Source organism: Macaca mulatta, chromosome 16, assembly GCF_049350105.2.
Source record: "Macaca mulatta isolate MMU2019108-1 chromosome 16, T2T-MMU8v2.0, whole genome shotgun sequence".
Classification (NCBI taxonomy): domain Eukaryota; kingdom Metazoa; phylum Chordata; class Mammalia; order Primates; family Cercopithecidae; genus Macaca; species Macaca mulatta.
Genome location: NC_133421.1, coordinates 88,771,581 through 88,796,159, shown reverse-complemented (window position 1 = coordinate 88,796,159; position 24,579 = coordinate 88,771,581). Strand labels below are relative to the sequence as shown.

At 61.4% G+C, this 24,579-nt stretch overlaps 1 protein-coding gene across 51 annotated transcripts in view; it reads left to right on the top strand.

Moving 5' to 3' along the window:
* RBFOX3 (RNA binding fox-1 homolog 3) overlaps positions 1-24,172 on the top strand; it is a 523,127-nt gene extending 498,955 nt beyond the window's left edge. For 8 of the 51 annotated variants that reach the window (XM_077969040.1, XM_077969028.1, XM_077969029.1 and 5 more), the window contains 10 exons: positions 7,016-7,153; positions 9,703-9,756; positions 10,552-10,644; positions 12,109-12,169; positions 16,005-16,058; positions 16,309-16,441; positions 17,029-17,068; positions 18,104-18,165; positions 19,074-19,152; positions 22,664-24,172. In XM_077969040.1, the coding sequence (XP_077825166.1) occupies positions 7,016-7,153; positions 9,703-9,756; positions 10,552-10,644; positions 12,109-12,169; positions 16,005-16,058; positions 16,309-16,441; positions 17,029-17,068; positions 18,104-18,165; positions 19,074-19,152; positions 22,664-22,666 (717 nt within the window). In that variant the 3' untranslated portion in view covers positions 22,667-24,172. 51 annotated transcript variants of the gene reach the window in all.
* Positions 24,173-24,579: the final 407 nt, after the last annotated feature.

Genomic DNA, 24,579 nt, shown 5'->3' with positions numbered 1-24,579 from the left:
CCTGGCACTGAACTGGCACTGAGGCTACAAAGAAGAAATGACCCAGCCCTGTCCCCTGGTTCCTGCCATGCAAGGACAGGAAAGTCAGAAACAGAGGCTGGCTTCGGTCTGGCTTGCCCGTGAGGGTCCACGGACCATGGAGAGAAGCCCCGAGTAAGCAGCAGCTGCTGAAAAGGCAAACGCTGCATCCGATGAAGAACTCTCCGACTAGGAGGATGGGAGTCTCACCACCCAGTCAGCAGCCTCCAGAGCCTCCCAGGAAGCGTGTCCAGGCGGGAAGCACCCAGAGCCCAGGGGATGGCAGAGAGCCTGGACCTTCCTTTCTTCAGGCTGGGGTCTCTCAGGTCTGGCAGAGGGTTCGTGGTTGTGATCTGCAGATCTTTCATCCGAAGTCCCAGAGGAGAGAGTCATTCTCCATGACCTGCACCCAGGGCGGGGCTGCCGGCAGAAGTCTCAGCATCGGCGTGGTGCCCCAGGAAGAACAAAGACCTGGGCCGCCCCGAAGGCCGCGCGCTCCCCACCTTGGAGTGTGTGTTCACACGGAGCCTTCCCACCTTGGAAGGCAGCTGGAGAGGGTGTTCCAGATTCCAGGAGCTCCTTCCTCCCAGAGGCTGCCCAGCACTCACAACTGAAGGCCGAATGCTCCCTGCTGGCTCAGGTGTCCCCAGGCCCTGTCCCTGGTCATCAGCAGGGCCCTTTCAGCTCACTCGAGCCTCTCCTTGGTCCTGCCCCAAGCAGCCTGGTATTGGGGTCTAGATCTTCGGGATAGGAAGTGGGGTGAGTTCAGAGCTTTGGTCCAGACCTGCCTAGTTCAGAGTATCTCCTTGAGCTCCTGGAGCACTCGAGGGCCCATGTGCAACCACCAAGTACCCTGGTCTCTTCCCTCCCCACCATTCCTGAGGTGCCACCCAGGGAACCCCCCCGAGAGTCTGCTGCCCAGGTTGGCACCAGGTCAGGGCTTGCAACCCCCAGACGTTCCCTGGACCCAGACGCCGCCCAGAGGCCACCAGGGCTTCCCGCCCTCTCCCCCAAGGGGACTTCCTTCTGCTGGTGAGCGTGGGCTGCCCTGGCAGGTGGCGTGGCCAGGGCCAGTGGAAAGGGGGAGCTCGGAGCACCTGTCCGGCCCCCATATCACCCGCCCCACTGGTAGCTGTGGCAGAGCTGGCCCCTAGACAGCAGGGTGCTGTCCAGGCCCGGGGCCCACACAGGCAGCCTGTTCCGTTCTAGGACCTGGGGCTGATGGCGTCAGTGGGAGAGAACAGTGGCCCCTGCAGCCCGTCCCCATGCCTCTACCTCCCCGTCTCCTCCACCCCAGGACCCCCAAAGACAGGCTGGGCCCCAGCTCCGGAAAGACTTCCCTGGAATTTCTGGAACCACGAGGCCTCTTCCTGCTTGTCCTCCCCTCAGGAGGGTTTCCAGCCGGGAATTGGTGGGAAGTCTGTGTTCAGCCAACTCAGGGCCTTTCCCAACACTGCCACCACCCAGGTGGGATGCACCCCTCAACTCCTAGTCACAGAAGCACAGCTGACCCTGCAGAGAGAAACATGGGGCTCCTGGGGGCCCCTCACCGCCACCGAGACTTCCCACAGAAGGCAGAGCGTGCGCTGATTTGTGTGGTCTTGATGCCCTCGGGTGGGTCCTGACCACCTCCAGTGGCTTTCCGGCTACATCATTCCCCAGGGAGGCTCGTCCCCTCTGAGCAAAACACCTCTTTTCGCCGTCCAGATATACGGAGGCTCCTTCCTGGTAGGGCAGGGGCGTCTCTGCTCATCCGTGATGGGAAGAGACATGTGACAAGAACCCACGGGGGGTACGCACACCTGCACACATGCTCCGTTTCTCTCACTCTCACCACGACGTCAGCTGCCTTCTCTGGACAAATGCAGCACAGAGTACAGAGTGCGATGAGGGGCTGCGGAAGGACCGGGGGACCCCATCTCACTACCTTGAGCCACCGCCAAGGTCTGTGTTCCTCAGCGGGGGTCACCGTCTGGAGCATTTATTTATTCACTCAGGGTCAGGCAGGTGCCAGCACTGTGGGCCCTTGGGGGTCACACACTGTCCTTATGCTCAAGGGACCCTCAGCTTGCTAACAGGCCAGGTGCATTGGCTCATGCCTGTCACCCCAGCACTTTGGGAGACAGAGACAGGTGGACCACGAGGTCAGGAGTTCCAGACCAGACTGGCCAAAATGGTGGAACCCAGTATCTACAAAAATACAAAAATTAGTCAGACATGGTGGCGGGCGCCTGTAATCCCAGCTGCTCGGGAGGCCGAGGCAGGAGAATCACTTGAACCCAGGAGGTGGAGGTTGCAGTGAGCCGAGATCACGCCACTGCACTCCAGCCTGGGCGACAGAGCAAAACTCTGAGAAAAAAAGAGAGAGAGAGAGAGATTAGCATGCAGATAGAAAATGCCAAAGCACGGAGGGTCACTGTGGAGGGGCAGCCACGGAGAGGGAGACAGGATGAGACTGGTGTTTTCCAGAGCCCACACGGGCTCCTCCACCTGCCAGAGGGGACCCCACGTGGGCGGCAAGGGTCTGATGCCTGAGGGGCCAGCACCTGCCCCACTGCCCACTGGGGATCTGGGCTCTGCACCCCTGGCTTCACTGCAGGCATAGATGCCTACGGCCAGGTCCCTGGAGGCCTCTGCCGGGTGACCCCAGGATGAGCCTCTGTCCTCTCTGCCATCCGTCGGGCCTGAGCCTCCTCAGAAACTCCCGCACTTGCCCTGATCTTCCATTTGGGCCACCTCGTCTATAACTACAGGCCTTATCGTCTGGCCGAGGCGCTGTCTCCTGCGCCAGGAGCTGCAGCCCTCGGTCACTGTGTTCTTGGCTCTCACGGCTTATGGAAAGGGTGAAGGGTAGCCATGGCTGGCCACTGGCCTGAGAGCGGCAGAAGAGAGGCGATGGTCCCCAAAGCAACACCACAGTGAGGCTCAGCTGAGATGCCCCTACCCAGGCTGGGAGGTGGGAGTGGAAGAGGTGTCAGTCGGCTGCCCGCGCCACAGTGCAGAGGCCAGCAGGGGGCTTGGAATCCTGTGTTCTTCAAATGCCACGTGGGAGCCGACAGTCAGTGCCGCCGGGCTCTGAGGCAGACACTCCCAGTGGACAGGTTGAGACCACACACAGAGAACCTGTCCTCCAAGGCTGACTGGCCGCCCACTGGGGGCCCACCAAGGCGGGTCCTTGCCTGAGTGCCCAGGAGGTCTTTGGAGGAGCGAGGAGAGATGGCACTGTCGAGGAAGGGATTTCCAAAAACCGGTTCATCTTGTGTCGCAGCAGCACAGCTTGGTTCTGTGCCAACAACAGCCGCCGGGTCCCACTTGCTGTCCGGGGTCTGCTTAGGTCCACCAGACCCTGCCCAGGGCTCATTCCCTTTGCCTGTCTCTGGGCCAAGCTTGGGGGGCCCAGGCGAAAGTGGGTGCAGGCTCCTCAGAGGATGTGGAGAGTGGGAGATGCTGTGTGGCATCTAGACCCCCCACCCTGAACTTCAATGGGCTGGGGAGGTGTCCATAATGGCCGGGCCAAGACAGAGCTGGGGAAAGATGCAGAAGCAGGACCCGCAGCTCAATCAGGAGGGAAGGCCGGTCCTGTTCTTCCCTCTTTCCCTGCATTTGAGAATGAGAAGCAAAGATGGTTTGTTTTTTTTTCTCTCTCTCTTTTTAAGTAGGGGAAAGAAAGCCTCTGAAAAAGTTGGAAAGGCAGTGGAGGCTGCTGGACCGCTACAGTCAGCGGTTGGAGGGCCCCCATCCCCCGGCCCAGGGCAGCCCATGTGCAGTCACGCGTAGGGCTTACCTGCACACACGACAGTTTCACAGCCATGGAACCCACTTAGCCTCTGCCCAGGGCTGAGCAGGGATAGAACAGCTTCTTCCTCACCTGTGTCCTGGCCCCACTCATGGCTCCTCCCACTCCCACCCCATCACCCCATTCCTCCTGCCTCATCCTCAGCTGCTTCCCTTTAGGACTTTGGGGTGGATGCCCCAGCTCCCCTGGGTGGGCGCAGGGCCGGTTCCCGCCATCGTGGCGTGCTGACCACCGCCTTCTGCTGCTCAGAGGGCAGAGCTGCGTGCCCCTATCCAGGCTGGATTCCCGAATCTGGGATGACTCAGTCACCTGTACCCAAGAGCAGCAGAGGGCACGGGTGCATCCCTGTCCACTGAGGAGGAAAGACCCACGCCTATCCGGCGGGAGGGTGGGGTTCAGAACCTCTGTAAAGATCGGCGGATGTTGGGACGGTCTCGTCTTGGTTCAGGGGTGAGGTCAGCCCTTCCGGAGGTCTAGCACAGGCTTGCTTTCTGCAAGAAAACTTGGGACCAAGGAGGATGGCAGCAGAACTGGGAAACTGGGCTGCGGGGCATCTCTAGTTCCCTAGGCTTGGATGGAGGAACCCCGTGCCTACCTCCTTGGAGCCAGAGTCAGCTGCCCTGTGTTGCTGGGGACCTGATAGACCTGATACCAGCCAGACCAGGAGTCTCTGGAGGCCTGTCGTCCACCCTCCTGGCCCTGCCAACTGTGCCCACCACGGATGCCTCCATGCCAAAGCCCAGGCCCCACTGATGGGGTGGCACATGTCAGGGAACCCCAAGGAGCAGCCGCCCAACTTGTCCAAGCCTGGGGGCTCGTGCCCTCCTAGAGCCGTGGCCACTGCTCACCTCTTGAGGTCCTGAGGGAGATGCCTCACGCCTTGGGAACACGCAGAGCTCAGGACACATGCCCATCGGAATTGGGTCAGCACACCACATGGCACGTCTGCTGAGACAGGTCCTGCAGCGCACGTCCAGGTGAGCTCCAGGACGGCAGTTCCCACGTTGTCGCCGTCCCACACTATGGGGTGTGTGCTGCATCCTCACTTCTCAACGCAGGGGACAGAGGTGCATCAGGGACATGGACACATGCTCCAGTCGTCGAGACCCCGCTCCCAGCCCGCCCCACTGCCCGCGCTGGGGGCCGTTGCCAGGAAAGAAGCTGCAGTACGGCCAAGGCTGTGTCCTCCACCTCCCTGCGCAGCCCAGGAAGCGGTAACTTCCCCTCTTGGCACCTAGGGGCACCTGCTGCCCTGGAGCCTGGTCGGAGGCTTCCTGACCACATGCAGAAATGCAGGGGAGCGGCCTGTCCTTCCAGAAAGGACAACCAGGGCGGCCGTGCAGGGGGCGGCGCCAGCCGGACAGCCACTCAGACAGGAGTCGAGGGACCAAGCTCTGGCCACTTAGCTGTAGTGTGACCTTGGCACAGCTCTGCCTCTCTGGCTCCATTTCCTCTGCCATGGGCCAAGGCCTCTGGCACTGTGACCCCAGGCTCCCCACTCACCGTCCTGACTCAGCACTCCTTTGGTGGCCCGCGACAGATGCCCTCCAGAAAGTGGCTTCAGCTGCCAGGTGCTTCGCCTGGCTGGAGATGCGTGGGAATGGCTCTCTGGGGCCTCTCGTCTTGGCTTTTCTCTTGCTCCCAGACTGGCTGCCTCTGGTCCGCAGGCCACATGGGAGACCATGCCACCAGCCTTCCATTTGTACTGACTGCAGTGTGGGCCTCTCAGGGACCCCAGTCTCCTCTACTGCCACTCCAGAAAGGATCCAGATGGCTGGAGCCAAGACCCTCCTACCTATGGCTGGCGTCCTGTCCCAGAAGCCAGTTGGCCTCTGAGGAGGGGTTCTCTGTGTGTGGCCTCCAGCTCTCCACCGGGAGTATCAGGAGGCCCAGAGCCAAGGATTCAAATACAAAGGGTGTATTTGGGAGATGATCTCACAAAACCCATAAGGGGCAGTGTGGAATTGAGGCGAGAAGGCGAAGGAAGCCAATAAAAGGTACACTGTCAGCCTGCTGTTCCCATGGGCAGCTGAGCTCAAATTGCTGCAGGAAGTGTGGACAGTGAGAGCCCCTCCAAGGCACCCCGTGGGATCTGGGGTGTGCACCCACCACCTGTGCCCGTCGCCGCCGAGGGCCTCTCCTGCACCCTGGTGCTCCTGTGCCACCCACCCTGCCAGTGGGCTGAGCGGGGAAACAGTCTGCGAGGCTGGCACCTGCGGCTTGGCTGCATCCATGGAACTGGACTGGAGCGCCCCTTGGGCCTGGACCCAGGTCGTGATGAGCTAATGGCCACCTCGGAGAGTCACCCGTGCGTCCACCCGGCCGATGCTGATGAAGCACCCGCCACACGTCCGGAGTTCCTGCTCTGTGGATACAGCCGAGACTCAGCCAGACTGAAGGCCAGGCTTGCCGTGAGCTCGTGGTCGGCCCACTGGAGAAGACCACGCAGGAGAAGCCTCACACAGGCCACACTGCGCTGCCTCGGGCGGCACCCCTGCCTTCTCACAGGGAGCTGAGGGCTGGGTGGCTTTTGTTTCCTGAGACCCAAGTCTTTGGGAGCCCATCTGCCCACCAGCGTTTGGGTCCCAATGGGGACTAACTGTAAAGGACTGGACTCAGCCACCTCTGCCTTGGGAGAGGCTTCTGGAGGTGAACCCCAAAGGTTCTGAGTGGCAGCAGCAGGCTGGAATAAGCAGGAGCATGGCGGGGATGGGGGGACACGAAGAGGCAGCACCTTCGGACAGGCGGACCCTCGGGCCGGGCTGACATCTGTCTCCAGCTCACCACTTCATCATCAGGACTTGAAAACCAGTGGGGTCCTCGGGCTCCCAGAACTGCCTTGAGATGTCAGTGGGGCTAAGAGACCGTGGAGGTTCAGCCTTTGTGGACAGGGCTGGGCTGTGGGGGCAGGGAGCAGAACAGGCCAGGAGGCCTTGCACTGGGATGGCGGGAGGGAGGCGGCCTCACCTGCACAGTTTGGGCAAAGGCCTAGAGGTGGGGCCTCTCCGTGTGAGGTGCCCCTGTGCTGTATCTCATGGAAACCGTCTGCCCAGATTCTGCCAAGGATCCCAGCCCAGGGATGGGAGAGGCCCAGAAGGGTGGGGGAGAATCTGGCCTTTAGACCCTGCCCTCCCTTCAGCAGAGGGGACGGGCAACCCCGCACGCAGAGGCAGCCTCCGCAGCCCAGTCCTCTCCCTGCAGCAGACAGACGAGGCGGCACAGACGGACAGCCAGCCGCTCCACCCCTCCGACCCTACAGAGAAGCAGCAGCCCAAGCGGCTACACGTCTCCAACATCCCCTTCCGGTTCAGGGACCCCGACTTGCGGCAAATGTTCGGGGTGAGTGTGCGTGGCCCTGCCCATCCTGCCCTCCACACCTGCCCCAGCTCCGGGGTGGCACCCACAGGCCCTGCCTTCCTGCCCACACCTGCTCCTCCGGGTTCCCTGCCTCCCACTGCACTGGGAGCCTCCAGGGCCCCAGGATTCCCTCCCTCCTGGGCCCAGCCCCGCCCTGACCTGAACCTGCTGGGAGGGTGGCGGGGAAGAGGAAGGCCTCGAGCTGAGGAGTAGGCGGATCTGTTGTGGCTGCCCTGCAAATCCCACTCCTCCTGCTCCCAGCTAGAAATTTACCCATGGTCCCCAGACCACCTGATCTCAGGGGTTTCCTAGAGTGCCTTGGGGCCTCGCAGCCACTTTGGTTATGACCACCCTATTCCCACATTCTGGCTCCTGTCTCCTCACAAGAGGGTACCTGGAGGGGCACCTCGGCCTCCCACAGAGCAGCAGCCCCAGCCCTGGCCTCTCCTGTGTGCCTTGGGGCCGGGCAGTCAACCTCTCTGGGCCTGTGTCCCCCGGGCCCCCGGTTGGGGAACTTGGAACCGGATGCACGGTCGATGGGAATTGAAGCCCGTCCTGCACTCCGTGGGCCTGTTCCGGGTTTTGCACTGTGGCCTTCAGCCCCGGTGGTGGGGTCACTGAGAACGTGCAGGGCTGCCCCTGGGTCCTGGTCACTTGATTGTTACTGGACTTGAATGCGCCTAGCAGGTGTTGGTGCCTGTGGGGGCTGGGGCTGCTGAGTGGCGGGGGAGCAGCAGCAGCTGGGCGGCTCAGCCGGGCTCCCAGGCCTGCCCTGGCCACAGAGGACCACGCAGCCCAGCCACATTTCTTCCCTCCCTCCAAACTCCTCTTCCCCCTGCCTGCCGCGGTGCCCGCCCCACCTCTGCCGTGCAGGTAGACAGCCTCTGGCTCCGGAATCCCAGCCTCTCTCCTCCTGCCACCCTGACCCAGCTGGGATTTGCCATGCAGACTGGAGGCACCTCTGGCAGCCCCAGGGTGGAGAGGTTCCCCTCCACCTACCCCCTGACGTGACCCCCAGAAGTCCACTCCCTGTCTCAGGATCCCAGCCTGGTTGGATTTGGAGTTCAGACTTACTGGAGGGCTGGCATGACTTAGCATCATCAGATGGCAAGGACTGTGTCCCTTCTTGACCCTGGGTCCTGAGCGAGCGGCCAGAGTTCTCTGGGCCTGGGACTGCCCCTTAATAGCAGCTGACATTTTGGAGCTCTGGCTGGCTGCCCTCAAAGGATGGCATTTTGGAGCTCTGGCTGGATGCCCCCTGCAGGGGACCTGTTTACATACACTCAGTCCTTGCGGGACAGGGGCAGCATCCCGTCGGCTCCATGGGTCCCTGCAGGACAGGGGCACCATCTGCCATCGAATCCCTAGGTCCCTGCAGGATGGGGACACTGTCCCCCATCAGCTTCCTGGCTCTCTGCAGAACGGGGGGTACTGTCCCCTTCTTTTCAGCACCTGGCAGAGTTGAGATTTCATTGTTGTCTGGCCCCACTGGGGCTTGCTGCACCCCCCGCCTCCACGCCTGTGTGGAGGTGACTAGGAAACCCCCATCAGTTGCCTGCACTGCAGGCTTCAGGATGGGCCCTAGGGACCTCAGAACTGTTGTTTGGGGCCGTTCACATACCAGTGAGAGACCAGGCTGCCCCATGGGGACCGTGGCCAACAATGGGAGGGAAGAAGGCAACTGGAGCGTCATGGCCCAGCTGGCCTGAGCGTCCTGCACAGGCCGGGCCTGGGTTCAGGTCACTGTTGCTCAGCACCCCACTCCAGCACAGCCCCACGACAGGCTGTGCAGGGTCCTGGGGGCTTGGGCAGAACACCCTCCGCGTCCCTCTTTCCCTCACACCCTCCCCCCATGTTCCCCCTGCCCAGCCTTCTCCACATCTCAGGGACGCCTGAGGGTCCCATTTCCCAACCAGGGGTCCTGACCTCCAGTGGCCTCAATCTCCATTTCCTGACCCCAGCACTTTCTCTTCTCTGTGGCACTTTGTCCCTAATGGGCACTTATGCCCCTCTGCCTCCCCCGTTCCCCATCCTTTGGAGAAGGGTCTCAGAGCAGACCTTTACCCTTTAGTGTGAATTAGGGGTGGTGGTCATGCCTTGGGTACCCTGTCTCCACTGTAACCCTTTCCAAGTGGTCAAGTCCTAGCAGGGTGAGGAGGGGACGCTAGTGATGTGCCCATCCCCAGCTGGCAGCTGGAGTTAGTGTCCTGGCAGGAAAAGCTCCCCGAGGCAGAAGGGAGACACGGGCCTCCAGGAGAGGCTGGGAGAGCTGTCCCTAACCCCACACCACACCAGGGACCCTCTTGGTGATGCCTTGGGCACCCTATCCCCACCATCGCCCTCTCCAAGTGGCCAAGTCCCAGCTGCTCCATGGCCAGAGGTGGGAGGGGTCCCAGGGCTCCTTTCCCAGTCTGGGAGCCCAGGGCAGAGCACAGGGACCAGCGTCTCAGGAGTGGAGCGGGCGGCCGGGCCAGCGGTCTTAACCCGCACTTTCCTGTCTGCCCACTCCCTCTTTGTCTCTGTCTCTGCAGCAATTCGGAAAAATTTTAGACGTGGAGATCATTTTTAACGAGCGGGGCTCCAAGGTGGGTGCCGCACGGAGCTGCCGCCTTACAGCGCCGGCTGTAGGTCCCGCCAGGCTAACGTGTGAAATGTGCGTTTCCTTCCTGGAGAGCTTCGCGCCCGAGGACCCCTGAGCGACACGGGTGCTTGTATTCCCCGCTCTTCCACCCCCACCCGCCCCGCCCCCACCCCAGCTGTCTGTGCTGTTGCTGCCGCTGCCGCTTTTTCTTTCTGAGCCACCAGGACCTCTTGCCTGCACCCCAGGGCCCTGGGCCCCTGGGCCCGGGCCCCAGCCCACTGAACGCTCACCCCAGGGGACCACTGGCCTGGAGGCTTGAGGGAGGGGCTGCAGAGGGGGCAGGCGGGGGAGGGCGTCCAGCGGAGACAAGCCCTGCTGCCCTTCCAGGAAGGCACGACCCTCTGCCCTGGGCTCCGAGGGTGGAGGTGGGGGGGCTGCCCCTGCAGGTCCTGTAGCCCAGCCTGGGCCCCCCACCCCAAGGTGGGGTTCAGGGGGCCGGCCTGGCCTGTGGTCAGGTATGACGTCTCTCAGGTGGCTTTGGCCTGTCCCTGTGGAGATGCCAGGTGATCAGCTCAGGCTGGGCCAGCAGCTGCCCCCCTGGGGCCCATACCCCTCCTGGCATCCTGCCGGTGGCCCTAGGACAGACCTCTGGGCTGCCTGCGTCTCCGCCTCAACTCACCTGACTCAACCCCTTCTCTCTCTCCCCCCCTCCCCTGCCCCCCCAACTCCTCTTCTTCGTCCTCTTTCTCATCCTGTATCCTCCTCTCCGTGCCTGTCCTTCCCTCTCCTCTGCTCACAGGGTTTTGGGTTTGTAACTTTTGAAACTAGCTCAGATGCTGACCGAGCCCGGGAGAAGCTGAATGGGACGATCGTAGAGGGACGGAAAATTGAGGTGCTCAGATAAGTGTGCTGCGGCAGGGATGCCCTGAGATCGCCCACCTGCCCCCCAGCTCACCCAACCCTGCCACTGCCGCACCCTTCAGAGAGCCTGGCCAGGGTCCCCTGGGGTGGGAGGAAGGGTTGCACTAAGGCCAGAGTAACTGGCTGCAGGCCAAGCCCTGTCACCTGTCACTCCTTCAGGCTCACCTGAGGTCCCCTCCCCCCTGCTTTTCCTAGAAGAGGCCCTGTCCCCAACCAGATAGTGAAAGAGCCCCAGAAATCCTGTATTGGGGGCTTGGCAGCTTCAAGGACCATGGCCAGTACACCCGGGCAAGGAGCCATTAATCCCCAGACCCTGCTCACCGTGGAGCAGCAACTGTCCCCAACCTGTCCCCACGCGGCCCAGTCTGGGCCCTGCAGTTTGCTCCCACCTCGGCCCTACTCCTCCCCTTGTTTGGGTAGAAGCAGAGTCAGCAGTGGCAATGGCCAGGGCAGAGGAAGAGACCAGGCCCCAAGGAGGAGCAGGGAGAGGGAGCTCTGGGTCCCTCCCTGACACCCACCCCGCTCTGTCCCCTGCTTCCCAGAGTGCCAGTGGGCTGTGTTCCCTTGCTGCGGCCTGGGTGTCTGGAGCTGGGTCCCCCAACAGGCAGGGCAGCCAAAGGGTGGCTGGAGGAGGGCTGGGGTGAGCCACCAAGGCAGAGCCCTCAGGCAGGAGGTGAAGGGCGTGAGAGGAGGTTTCCAGACTTCCGAAGGCACTGGCTTGGCCAGGCTGCAGCCCCATGCCCTCAGGGCTCACACTGAGGACACAGGGGAGGTAGAACAGCCCAGACCCCTTCCTGGGGCCCATCACCCCTGCTGTTCTCGACTCTCTTCCACACACGCCTCATCCTCCCCATCCCAGGCTGCCCCTGGACAGCCTCACCCGGGCATATGTGTGGAAAATAGGTAACTTCGTGCCCAGAGCCCCTCCCTGTCAGCCTCGTCCTCCAGGGGCACACGGGCCCCATCAGAGAGCTCTGTGCTCTGCAACATTGAGGACTCTGGCCTCGGGGGAGGGGGGCATCATCCAGGAAGGGTATGAGGGCATCTTGGTGCCCATGCCTAGCTAGGCCTTGGCAGCCTCAGGGAGGAGGGGGCGTCCTGGAGTCCAGCCTCTTAGCTGGTTCTGGTTGGAGAACACTTTGTGGAGAGTCTACCAGGGAGCTTCTCCAGCTGTCCTGGGGTGCCTGGGAGTCTGGGGCTGGGTTTATGGGAACAGTCATGTGAAGAATACAGGCCAGCAGTCCTGGGTCTGGGGTCCTGGGCCAGGCGGGGCTTTAGCCCGTGCTGGGAGCAGTGGGGGCCGAGGCTCCCGGAGGGCAGGCAGCACAGTGGAGAGAGGAGGCCGGGGCGGGAGGCAGGGCGGGGAGGAGTGGCTGGTGGGTCTTCCAGGAGGCTAATCGTCCCTCTTTCTCTCTTTCCTTCCCTCTCCGGACAGGTCAATAATGCCACGGCCCGAGTCATGACCAACAAGAAGACGGGGAACCCCTACACCAACGGTAAGGGGCTAGGCACCCCCACCAGGCTGCCGGGGTCACTGGTCGGGCAGAGGCCCTGGGAGAGCTGAGGCTTCTGGATCCTAGGCAGCCCCCATCCTCAGTGTCCCAGCCCTGGGGCTGCTGCTCTGCTCCCGGTCAGAAGCGGGTGGGGCAGAAGAGGCAGGAGGAGAGCTGGGGGCCACCCACCCCACTCATGGCCCCGTACAATCAGCCGTCGCTGGAGTCTCGCTTTCCCAAGCGTGCCTGGCCCCCAGAGGCCACGCGTGCAGGCTTCTGATACAGTGGGACAGCAGTGCCTTCCTGGGTTAGGACTGACTTTCCCCCAGGGCCTTGAGTTTGAAGGCTTCTGTGCTGAGACCTGCTGTACCAATTCCCGGTGTGAGCAGGCTCACGGAGGGCAGCAGGGGCACGAGGGGCCTTGGGTGAGCTTCTAGACCTGAGTTCCAGTCTCTTCATCTGCAAAACAGAAATAGTGACACCATCCCCCAGAGCTGCTGGATGACAAATGACACCTCTAAGTGCCATGAGCAAGGGCCTGGGGGGAGGTGCTCAGATTTCGTAGAATGTGATTACAGGAACTGCCTTCCTGGGGCTTTTCAAGCACGGCGGGGGCACTGAGGCCCCAGGCTGAGCCCTGCTGTCCACAACATGGGGAGACTGAGGTATCTGGTGTGTGTGCACCACACTGCAAACAGAGGTGGCCGGTCTTCCTTGGAGATGGATCTGCCGACGCTAAGTGCTGGCTCTGGAAGCGGAGGGGACCACTGGTGGCCACTGCGAGTCTTAACTCCATCAGGCGAGGGGGCCTGCTTTGAGCGGAGCAGGTGTGTGTTGGGGGCCTCGGCTCATTCCTGCCAGGGAGCAGCTTCCCACTCGGAGCCCTTAAAAGCCTCAGCGCTGCTCCTGGACAGGATGGGTCTCCCTGTTGCCATGGACTCTCAGACGGTATCACCCCCCCAGCCTCTCATGGCCCCCCATGTGATCGGCCATACGTGGAGTCAGGTGACGACCAGCACGGAAGCCTGGATAGGACTGCCCGATCCGCCACCTCTCTCCCCAGCTCTTCTCCTGGTGTCCGATGCTGGGGTGGGGCCGGGACTCTGGCCTGGCCCAAGTTTGACTTGATTCTCGTGGCCTCATATCTTGCTTTTATGAGGACTTACACATCTCCAATTCTTTTTAAAAATCTGGGAGTCCTCCCGCTTTGCAGGCATCCCGAGTGCTTTCTGGATGTGACTCTTCCGTGATCTGGCACTTGGCACAGGAAGTAAAAGCGGTAGACATTTTTACAGGGTCCAGGTGATCAACCAGCGGGGCGTCCAAATCTCTGGAACCAGCTGCCCACTCTGCACCCAAGAGCCACACTCACCGCTGTCTGGGCAGAAATGAGAATTCAGGGGAACACGGAAATCAGAATGGACCCATCCCTGAATGGCCTTGGACTGTGCGGCCCTTGAGGGGCACAGAACCCACGCCAGTGAAACATCAGGGAATGGAGGGAGGTGGGAACCTTTGCCCACCTTTGCAGCAAGAGCCGTTTCATCTCAATGTCTTCATCAGCCTGGGCACAGAGGACTGCAGTGGGACGGCCCTGGGTTCTCTGCAGGTTGGCACCAAAGCCAATACATGGGCTCTGGGGGCGAATGCCAAGTGACTTGCTTCAACGCTACCCAACACTCTGGAAGTCACCAGCTGGGGGTGGAGGTTTCCACTGTAGAAAACAAACCCACCAGGTTTGCCCAGGTGTTAACTATTTATAGTAGAAACAGGCCATCCAGGCAGTTTCAGGCTGCCTCTGCCATCTGGGGTTCCAGACAGTGAAATGGAGCCAGCAGAGACAGGTGGAGGCTCCCAGAGAGGCAGAATTGACAGGTGAGGGCACCCAGGAAGCCAGAATAACTGGTGGAGGCATCCAGGAAGCCAGAAGTAACAGGTGAAGGTGCCCAGGGCCATCTGAAGCACACATACAGCCTCCAAGTCTCACCCAGTATGAACCAGAAGAGCCACTGGATGGAGCCTGGGGGAGTCTGGGCTTGGGGTCAGGGTCTGCAGGACTCTTCCATCATGGGCCTTCTAGTAAAAAGAGTCAGCTCTTGAGACTGGAGGTTTTCCCAGAAAAAAAAAAAATTATTTCAGCCTGATGCAGTGGCTCGCGCCTGTAATCCCAGCACTTTGGGAGGTTAAGGGGGCAGGATCTCTTGAGCCCAGGACTTCATGACCAGCCTGAGCAACACAGGGAGACCCTGTCTCTACAGATAGTTTTTTAAATTAGCTGGGGGTGTGGTGGCAGGCACCTTTGGCCCAAGCTACTCGAGAGGCTGAAGTACGAGGATCACTTGCGCCCAGGATGTCGAGGCTGCGGTGAGCTGTGACTGTCCACTGCACTCCAGCCTGAGCAACAGAGCAAGACAACCGCCCCCTCCCCCCCCCCCAAAAAAAAAGTTTCTTCCCTCCTAACCTGGGATTTATCTTTTTGGAAGATTCCAAAGTCCCAGCAATGACGTCTAGATACAAGGTTGTGTGATGGTGGGCCAGGGATGCAGGGTGGGGTGAAGAGTTGGCCAGAGGGAGGAGCAAACCCCGACCCTCCGTCCTCACTGCCTCCGGTCTGCCTGCCCTGCAGTGGGGTTGTTAGAATCTGGGTCGGGCTCACACGTGGCCCGGGCCCGTTGCCACTATCTCCAGATGTATCTACCCCGCTGGCCAGTGGGCTCTCATCCCTGCTGTCCCTCCCCGCACATTGCAAAGGGACAAGGAGCCAGGCCCACGGGGCATGCTGTAGAGAGAAGACCTGGGTACACTGAGGAGTGGGGAGGGACTGGGCCTCATCAAGAAACCCTCCTGCCCACCCTGTCAGAATGCCTGGAGCCGGAGCCCACTCCAAGACAACTGGTTTCCCCTGCAGAGGCCTCCCGGTGGAACAGGTCTTTGCCCTGCTCCTGGGCCCCCGGGGGAGAGGAAGACTGGCCCACCTGCAGGAAGGGAGAGGCTGGGAGGCCGATTACAGCCTGGCACCCATGGAATGGCCAGGAACATGGGTGTGGCTGAGGACTGCAGGCCAGGATCCCTGGCTCTGACACTCCCCAGCTGGTGACGGAAGGTTGCTGTGCCTCTCCAGGCCTCTGTTCCTTCATCTGCAAAATGGGGAGGGCATGAGGACCCAGCGAGTTTCAAACAGTCTGTGTGGCTCACACACAGTGTCGAGGAAAAGCAGCCCATCCTTCTTATCATCCCCAGTCCAAATGCCTTTTCCTCCTCAACCTCCCAGGCCACCCTCCCAGACGGCCGCTCTGGGGGACGGTGAGGACGGGAGGAAAGTGAGAGCGGGACTCAGCACTGGGAAGAGGGAGCCGGAGGGGGGCCTTTGGCAGGCAGTGGGGCGAGGTTATGGGCAGAGGCCAAGTGCCTTTCCTGCAGCCTCTGGCCACCTTCAGCTCGGATGGTGGGGCGGTGCCGAGTCTGACTCCAGAAACCCTCATCCCAGCTGTGCTCAGGCGGGTAGATAAGTTCCACTTTCCCTCTCCAATTCTCTTCTGAGAGGTGGGTACCCCAGGCTTCGGGGGATGACGCCCAGGGTGAGGGTTGCTCAGGGGCAGGCTGAGGAGGACAATTGGGGAAGAATCGTAGCAGAGCCCCAGGCAGAAGAGTCAGGAAGGAGCAGACCCTGGTGTTCTGAACCCAGCACTTGGGGCAGTGTGGGCTGGGGCCCGGCGCGGGAGGCGCCCTGGGAGTGTTCCCAAGAGCTCCACCGGTGTCGCTGGGGTTCCCAGGCATAGGTTTTGGTGGGGAAAGGGTCGGGGAAGGCAGTGACTAGGTCTCTGTGCTTTTGTTTTAGGCTGGAAGCTAAATCCAGTGGTCGGCGCAGTCTATGGGCCTGAATTCTATGCAGGTAAAGGCTGGGGCGGGGCGGAGATGGGATGAGACCAGCCACTTGGCCCGTGGAGCTCCGGGGGCGGGGCATGAGGGGCGGGGCCCGGTGGGCCGTCCCCGCCCTCCCGCCGTGTTGACTGAGTAGGGCTCCGGGGGCGGGGCTTGGGGAGGGGTGGGGGGCTAGGTGTTCGGAGGTTTGGAGCGGAGTTGGGGGGAGAGGTGGGCCCCGCTGTGCCTCTCACATGTGTCTCGGGCCCCCTTTCCTGCAGTGACGGGGTTCCCCTACCCCACCACCGGCACAGCTGTTGCCTACCGGGGCGCACATCTTCGGGGCCGGGGCCGGGCCGTGTATAATACGTTTCGGGCTGCGCCACCCCCACCCCCCATCCCGACTTATGGAGCGTGAGTACCTGGGCCGGGGGAGGCGTGGAGGAAGGGGTGGGAGGGCGGGGAGGAGGGAAATGGGGAGGCCTGCGCAGTGCGAGGGACTAGGCAGCCTTTCCAGACCTGGGAGGTCGTGGGAGCCCCAGAACTCAGCCCTGCAGCTGCCTCCATTATCGCCACTCCCATCCCCACCCCGGCGGGCATCGCCGAGGTCACTGGCATTTAGGGGGGACATTCAGAGCCCCAGAACCTTGTCTGCTTTAATGGGGGTGTTGTCCACCCTTGAGGTCAGCGAGGGGCTTCTCTGAGCCCTCTCTGCTCCCATTCCCTGGGGTCCGGTGCCCTCCATCACTAAAGGGGTGGGGGGTGCAGCTGCCTGGGGTCGGGTGGGCCATGGGCCCCGGGGTTTGTGGGAGAAAGGAGCTGATCAGCAAGGGTGTTACTCTATTGTTATACCAAAACAGGGCACTGGAGCAAACGCTTGTTAAAATGCCAGTCCCATGGGCGGGGCTGGCACCGTGCCCCCTCCCTCCTCAGCAGACACCGGAGCCGGCCTACCCCACCTCTCCAGCGTTCCCACCACTTTCTTGTCCGTTTGCTTCCAGGGTCGTGTATCAGGATGGATTTTATGGTGCTGAGATTTATGTAAGTGCAGCCCCGCCGGGAGGGAGGGTGGGATTAGGTGTTCTGTGGGTCTCAGTGAGAAGTCGGTGTCTCCTCCCATCCCATCCCCCCCAAAGCCAGGAGGGCAAGGGCACCATGTCTGCCCAGAGTGTGGCATCCCTAGGAATCCCAGCACAGCACAGTCTGGTTGTCGGCGCCCATCAAGGGAGCAGCCCTGTGAGCTGAAGGCGTCTTCCCATGGGCAAGGCTTCATATAATGGGGGCAGTGGGACTCTGCCACGTCCCTATAACCAAGCTGCGGTCAGTGAGAGCCCCTAAGGCACCCACAGGACGTGCTTCAAGAGGGGCCAGGAGGCAGGGCCCCTGGGTTCCTGTGCTCTGGGGCCTACCCCCCTTGATGGGGTCCTGTGGTCTCTCTCCCCCTTCATGGGGCCACACTTGCTGCTTCCTCTGTCTCAGACTCACTGACGACCCCACCCCATGTACCCAGCCACCCTTCGGTCCTGGGCAGTTGCCCACAATTCAGTCACCTGCTCATGTGAGGCCAGGACATCATCTGAGCTCACGTCCTCTTGTGCCTTTTACCTTTGACCCTTCCTGGTGTCCAGGACACTATCCAGAGTCACTGTGCATTCTCCTAGCCCCTCGGCATCCAAGTCAGGCCTCACTGGCCTGGTGGCAGGTCTGTGGGCACCTCTTTGCCAAGGCCTAGCACCCAGCCAGATGAGTCATGGGTACCCACTAGTGTGTGTGGAGTGCACAGATAGGTTTGTGAATGAATGAATGAAAGGAGGGGACAGGCAGACCTGCCTCGCCCCAAACTGTGCCACCTGGCCATCTGCAGTCCTCGGTCTTGCATTAGACCAGAACTAGGTTCCCAGGCCAGGCATCACCTAATCCTTACCCAGCCAAGGCTAGGAGGCTGGAAAGTTTGCAGTCCCTCCCAGGGCCCCACCCACACAGGGTCTGTCTCTCCCCATGTGTCTCCCCACTCGGCCTTTCCCTGGGGAGCCCCACTAAGTCCTTCTGCTGTCTTTCCTCCCACTTACCCTACAGGGAGGCTACGCAGCCTACAGATACGCTCAGCCCGCTGCAGCGGCAGCCGCCTACAGCGACAGGTGAGGCCAAGGGCCGGTGCTGTTCTGGAGCAGGGTGGGGAGAAGACGGACACCGATTCCTCGGGGGCTGGGCCCAGACAGGCAGGAGGCATAACCCCCCCTTCCAGGCCTGGTGGGAGCAGGGTCGGGACAGGGGAGCAGGTCTGAGTGTGGCCCTTGAGCCAGTGAGCCCCTGAGTTCAGTCACTTCCTGCTTGCCACATGGGGAGGCTGTGGAAACCCGAGGTGGAGACAGCATCTCTGATTCCCAGTCCCCACCCTCCGCCCCGTGCCCACAGGGGCTTTCTGTCTTGGAGGCAGACGCTTGAGTGCTTCCTCCTGGGGCAGCCTAGCCTAGTGCCTTTCTTTCTCCTTGGACATCTGGCCTGTTGGCAGCTGAGCTCCACTGCTCTGGTCTGGGGACCGCTTGCACCCCCTCCCTCCTGGCAGCCCCGGCTCCAACTCCCTGAAGTGTGGTGTACAGGGCACCATGGCCCAGCCCTGCCCTCTAAGGAGCTGAGAGTTCCTGCACAAACTGCTGAAAGTCATGAGGGACACGGTGTCATGTTCTTGGGGGCAGTGTCCCTGGTCCCTCCCCATTGATCCTCCCTCTCTTTTCTTAAAACCCTCCCCAGCACCTACCCGTTCTTTTTGGGGTGGAAGTTTGTTTTCCCTGCAGACGAGCTCCATCAGGATGCCATCCCCCTCCACGTAGCACTGAGTGGAGCACACTCCTCCTGTCAGGGTCAGCACACTGTGGGCATATTGAGAGGGCAGCCTGTTGTGTTCCAGAAGCTTCCTTCCTAACAAGAAGGAAGGGTAGGCCCTACAGGAGGGGAGGGTGCCCACGTAGCCTCTGGGAGGAGGTGAGAGGCCCTTGCCGCCCCTCACCTGCCCCCTCCCCCACCCTCCTCCCACGCTCTTCCCCAGTTACGGCAGAGTCTACGCAGCTGCCGACCCGTACCATCACACCATCGGGCCCGCGGCAACCTACAGCATTGGAACCATGGTAAGGAGCCCGCGCCTGGCCCTGGGTGCCAGTCCTAACAGCTGGGGATGGGTGGCGAGGCCCTTGGGGGAGAGGCCGAGCCCTCTGACCAGTGCCTTGGTCCCGGAGACTTTGGAAGGCCCACGTCCTGGATGTGAGTTAGGATGAGGGGAGGGCCAGCCCCTCACGCCCTCTCTCAGTTGCGGGGAAGCAGGCTGAATGGCTGGTCAGCCCACCGTACCATTTGGTCCTCTGGGGAGCACCCCAGTGTGCCCGATCCGTTTCCCTGAGCTCCATCACTATGATAAAGTCCTGTTGAGGCCCCTCTATTCCCATTTCCACCAGGAAAACCTAAGAAACCAAACCAGGGCCACCTCTCCTTCCCAGCAGAGGCTCCCAAGGCCCCAGGGCTGTTTCTGCCCACGCCACATCCCCATGGCCCACTCGCACTGCTGCAGCCCCCTCACATCCGGGAGGGGAGCGTGGGCTACCGGTTGCTTCTCACCAGGCCCTGGCTCCTGGCTTCCTGGGGGGTCCTGGGGTCCTGGGGAAACAGTGCCTGCTCTGCCCCAGTCTCCTCCCTCAGGCTGTGGGGTAGAAGGGGCGGGGCGGGGAGGTGCGCGGCGTGGCGTGTCTGTGTGTGTGCGTGTGTGTGTGTGTGTGTGTGTGGCCAGCTGTCGACACGTGCAGCCCAGCTCACTCTGCACCCAGAGCTGCTTCCAGCAGACACCTGCCTCCTGTGCCCACTGGCCCCAGCCCCGGGGTGTGAACGCGGGTTTTAGCTAGCTTGGCGTCCAGCATCAAAGATGAAAACATCTTGGGGGAGTAAGGAGGGAGGAGGTTCAGAGGCACCATGGATTTTTCCCATCTTCCTTGGTTTTGATGACTCCCTCCAATTTTTGACTTGCCTTTTCAATTTTTAATGAGCCTCAGACACCCCCAGCAGCCTGTGGTGGCTGCGGGCAGCCACAGGGGCAGATCTGGCATGGCCCCACCCAGATGGAGGTGCCATACCCTGGCTCTTGGGCCCTCCGCGCAGCTGCAAGCTAAAAGCTTTCATGAATGCACGGAGGGTTTCCTCTTGTGTTTTCACTTTTTAAGATTTTCTATTTTTCCCCAATTTTTCTTCTCTTGCACTTGCCGTGTTCATCCCTTTTCTGACAAAACTGGGTGGTAGGAGGGTGGGAGGCCCCTTCAGAGCCCTCCCTGACTGGGGGCAGCCCAGGACATGGGAGAGCTGGAGCATCCAGGACCCGCTCTCCCCAGCAGGACAGGGCTGGGCTCCAGGTGGGCCCAGGAGGACCCAGAGACCCCCCCCAGGGAGCAAGTCTCTAGTGCTGTGCCCAGCAGACTTGCCTCTCCCAGTGTAGCTGGCTTCAGTGGCCCCAGGCTCTTCAGCCAAGGCCCAGGAACCCGCCAGGAGGTCCCTCAGTGCCCTGAAGATGCCCTGTGTCGCCCTGCTGGGGTGCAAGGAGGTGGGGCCCGAGCTGGGACCCCCTCTGCATAAGGACAGTGAGAGGCCAGGCCTGAGCCCAGAGAAGTGACCCAGAAGCGCTGTTGGCCATGACTCCAGAGCGCCCCCTACAGTGGCCCGAGACCACCAAGTCAGAGGCAGGTCCTCGCCCCTCCTGTTGTCATGACAGCCCAACTTCTTCTCCCCAAGGAATACAGAGGGAAAGGAAACGAGACTTAGCTATTTCTCTTTTTGTTTTTCCTTATTTTTTTTTCTTTTTGCTTTTTCCCCTCTTCCAAAAGACGGTACTGATTGGCTGTTTTTCATCTTTGATGTTGCAGGCTAGCCTCTGCCGAGGAGGGTACAGCCGCTTCACCCCCTACTAGCAAGAGACCCAGCCCCTAACAGCATTCACACTGACTGTCTATTACACACCAAACCCAACAGCCCAAAACCAGGCACAGCCACCAGAAGACAGTGCACCCCTCCCGGTCAGCGCCACGCACGGCTGGCCCTCTGCGACGCTAAAATCCATAGATTTTTCTCTCCAGCCAGTTGGTCTCCCCACCCCACCTGTGCTGGTGTGTGTGTCTTTGACCCTGGTTTTTCCTGTATGTCTGAAACTGTGATTTCCTATTTTGACTTTGTTGATGTTGTACTACCCGAGCCATTGCAGGTACGGTATGCACACCGTGGGGTCCAGGCTGGGCCAGGAGACCAGGCAGCCCCCGACCCGGGAGTAGCGGTAGTGCCCTATGAGGGCAAGAGCCACGTTTCCTGGCCTCCTGGGCTGCACAGAACGACAGAAACGCCCGGCAGGGCCTCCCCCAAAGCCACCCCGCCAGCCCCGTGCCACCACCCTAGTATCCAGCACCCTGATGTAGGGAGGGAGGGGCTCCGGGCACCCAGTGTGGGTCTCCCCGGCCCGAGGGTGCTCCCGCGGGCTTTCACCCAGCCAACCACAGGAGTAGCCACGCCCCTCCTTGCCCCATTCAGCTGAAATTAATATTTTTAATTAAATTTTATTGATGATATATCTTGCCGACTAGTCACAAGCACGTCGCGCAGTGTGCAAACTGCCGTGGTCACGCCAGTCTCCGCGACTCCTTAACACGGCCGCAGCAGAAAATGGAAATGTGGAAAGGCGTGTCCTGGCCCCCCCCTCAAGGCGCCCCTTAGCACCGCAGGGCCAAGGCCAGGCCAGCCCTGCAGGGAGGTTGTCCTGGAGGCACAGCCTACTTTCCCTGTCCCCAAGCTCCGAAATGTCTTTATTGGGGTATATTCCGGAAGGAGGGGTCCTCAGCAGGCGAGCCGATGAGGGGCAGAATGCACCCTTCCTCAGGCCCTCCCCTGAGCACAGGCCAGTCAGCCCCCTCCCTGCATTAGGGAGACTGCGGGCAGGGCACTGTGGCCTGCGGGCCGCTCCTTCCTCAGCCCTGGGACTGGCCAGCCCGGCGCATGGCGCTTCTGGGGAGACGCTGGCTGGGACCTCAGTTGAGCAGAGCCCTGGGTAGCTGCTGGCCTGCCTGGGAAAAGCCAGCCAAGACAGGCACAGTCCTTTCCTGGGGCTGGCCTGGGGCACACACATCTGTACCCCCATGACAGGGAAAAGTAGCCTCAGGTTCTGAGTGTGCCATGGCTGGGCTCCTGGGGCTAGAAGGCCAGCTGGAGGGTGTGGGTTCCCCACCAGCCAGGGCTGAAGTCCTGCCACCCACCAGGCCCTCGCTGTGGGGGGCCTGGCTCCCCCACCTCCCGTGGCCAGAGCATCACCTTCTGCTATCTCATCCAGGCCACCTCGAGGCCTGTGTTGGCCCAGCCTCTCCACTCACTCTGCCCTGCTCAGCTCTGTCTCCTCCTCATGGCCCCAGGTGTCTCTTCCCATCCCGGGCTGCCTGGGCCTCAACCTGGTGTCCACCCACACTCACCCCTGGAAGATCAGGGTCCTGGAAGCTGGGGGGCAGGTGTGGCGGCGCCAGGACTCTAGGCCAGGGGCCCCATGCCACGCCGTCCTGTCGCCCTCACACCTGCCACGCCTCCCCCTGGGAAGCTGCAAGTCCTGCCTTTCTGTTTCTGTTGTAGTGAAACCTTCCACCGTTTCCTTCTCGGACCATGAAGGGCAAAAACAAAAAAACAAAAAAAATCACAAAACAAAAAAAACAAAAAAAGATGTTAAGATCCAAGCAACAAAAAAAAAAACAACCAAACCAAGAGGCATCCAACCAAGTCCAAGTCCCGCGTCCTGGCCACACGCCCGCACCGAGGGAGCACGCCGGCAGGGGCGCTGAGGAGCGGCCCCGGGACTGGACGGCCCCACCGCGTCCTGGCTGGCAGCGCAGTGGGAACACGCCCTTCCGTCTCAGGCAGTGGGGGAGTTGGAGGGGAAGGGGCCTCCCTTGCGGGGCCCGTGGGGGGCTCTGTTTTCCATCCAGTCTTCCTTTCCCAGCCCCCAACTCCCAAGGCGGTGTGGAGCCCAGCGGCGGCAGAGCAGGCCCGGGGCCTGAGCAGGGAGGTGCTGCTAGCAAGACTTGATCTTTGTGGCCAGCTGTGCCGGGGGGCCGGCGGGGCTGGGGGGTGCGGGCAGCTTTCATCCCAGGGGCTCCACTGGGCCCCATCACCCTCGTGTCGTGTCCCCTGCGTCCCACCTCCCCCATGCCCGGCAGTCCCGCCCGTGCCCCCAGCCTGGCGAGGAAGCCGTCCAACAGTAGCCCCGGGACCAACTCCTGACAGGAAGGGCTGATGTGGCTCCAGTACTCAGGCGCTCCATGGGAGGACGAAGGAAGTCCAGCCAGCCAGGAGCCACTCCTCACACCTCCGAGTGTGGCCAAGTGGGCCCTGAGGCCAAGGACTTGCTCTTCCTGGCCACCTCTCCCTTTCTGGAGGTGGCCTGGGGCCTGTGCACACCAAGGCTGACCTCATGCTGCCTGCTGGGACCCAGCCCTCCCTGCCGCTCCCCTGCGAGCCCAGTCCACTGTGGGCGGCCAGGGACGGGCCAGTGCCCAGCTGCGCCTCAAGGTTGGGAGTCTCAGTGGCTGTGGGCCTGGACCGGCACAGCCAGAGCAGAGGCCCATGGGAAGGGCAAGGGATGGGGAAGCCTGGGCCGGCCCCTTCGCTGCTCCCAAGGCAGGTGTCCAGGTGGCAGGAGCAGCCAAGCTCACCTGGTGGGAGGAGCAGAGCAGGTGGCAGGGAGGAGCTCCTGGCAAGGCAGGGAGCACAGAAGTAGGGAAGCAGCAAAAAATACAGGCTCCCGACGTGACTCCACTGTCTCATGAAACGTCAAAAATTTAAAAATACACCTCACTTTCTATTCAGCATCAGCTACTGAAGCTATCGAAATGGAATTCTCCTTTTCTATTCCCGTTGTACATAGCCCCACGCCCTGCCTCTGGCTTTGTCCTCTGTACAGAGCCCCCGTCCCCTCTGCTGTTCCGGACCCTTTTCTTGCAGCAGCTCAACCCCCTGACTCAGATCCCCAGGACTGCAGCCGAGCCCCGGGCTTCCTTTCTTACCATTCTGTATGCTTCCAAGGTGTGACCATTCCAACTAACAGTATTATTAAGATGATTAATAAAGATTTCTTTCTTCAAACCAGGACAACTGTGTATGCTGTGGCAGCTCCCGGGCATGGTGGGTGGAGGGCATAGCAGCCCAGGCTGCAGGATCGGGGCCAGGATGGGATGCAGCCCTGCCTTGGCCTGGAGCCAGGTGGCAGTGGCGTCAGAAGGCCCTTCTAGGCAAAAGACTCCAGTCTCAATCCTAGAGTCCAGGCTGGTCCTCTGCATCCTGCCCCAGGACGGGCTGGGTGGGTGGCAGCTCATGGCGGATCTGTGCTGCCTGGCCTGCCTCTCGGACTCAGGTTGAGGCCAGCCCTGGTCCCTTCTTTCCTGGTTACAGTGTGCGCTGGACACAGCGTGACCTCAGAGCAGAATGCACCCCAGGAGGCAGAAGGGTTACACCTGGTGACCACACAGCTGTGCTTGGTCAACCCAATGCAAGAA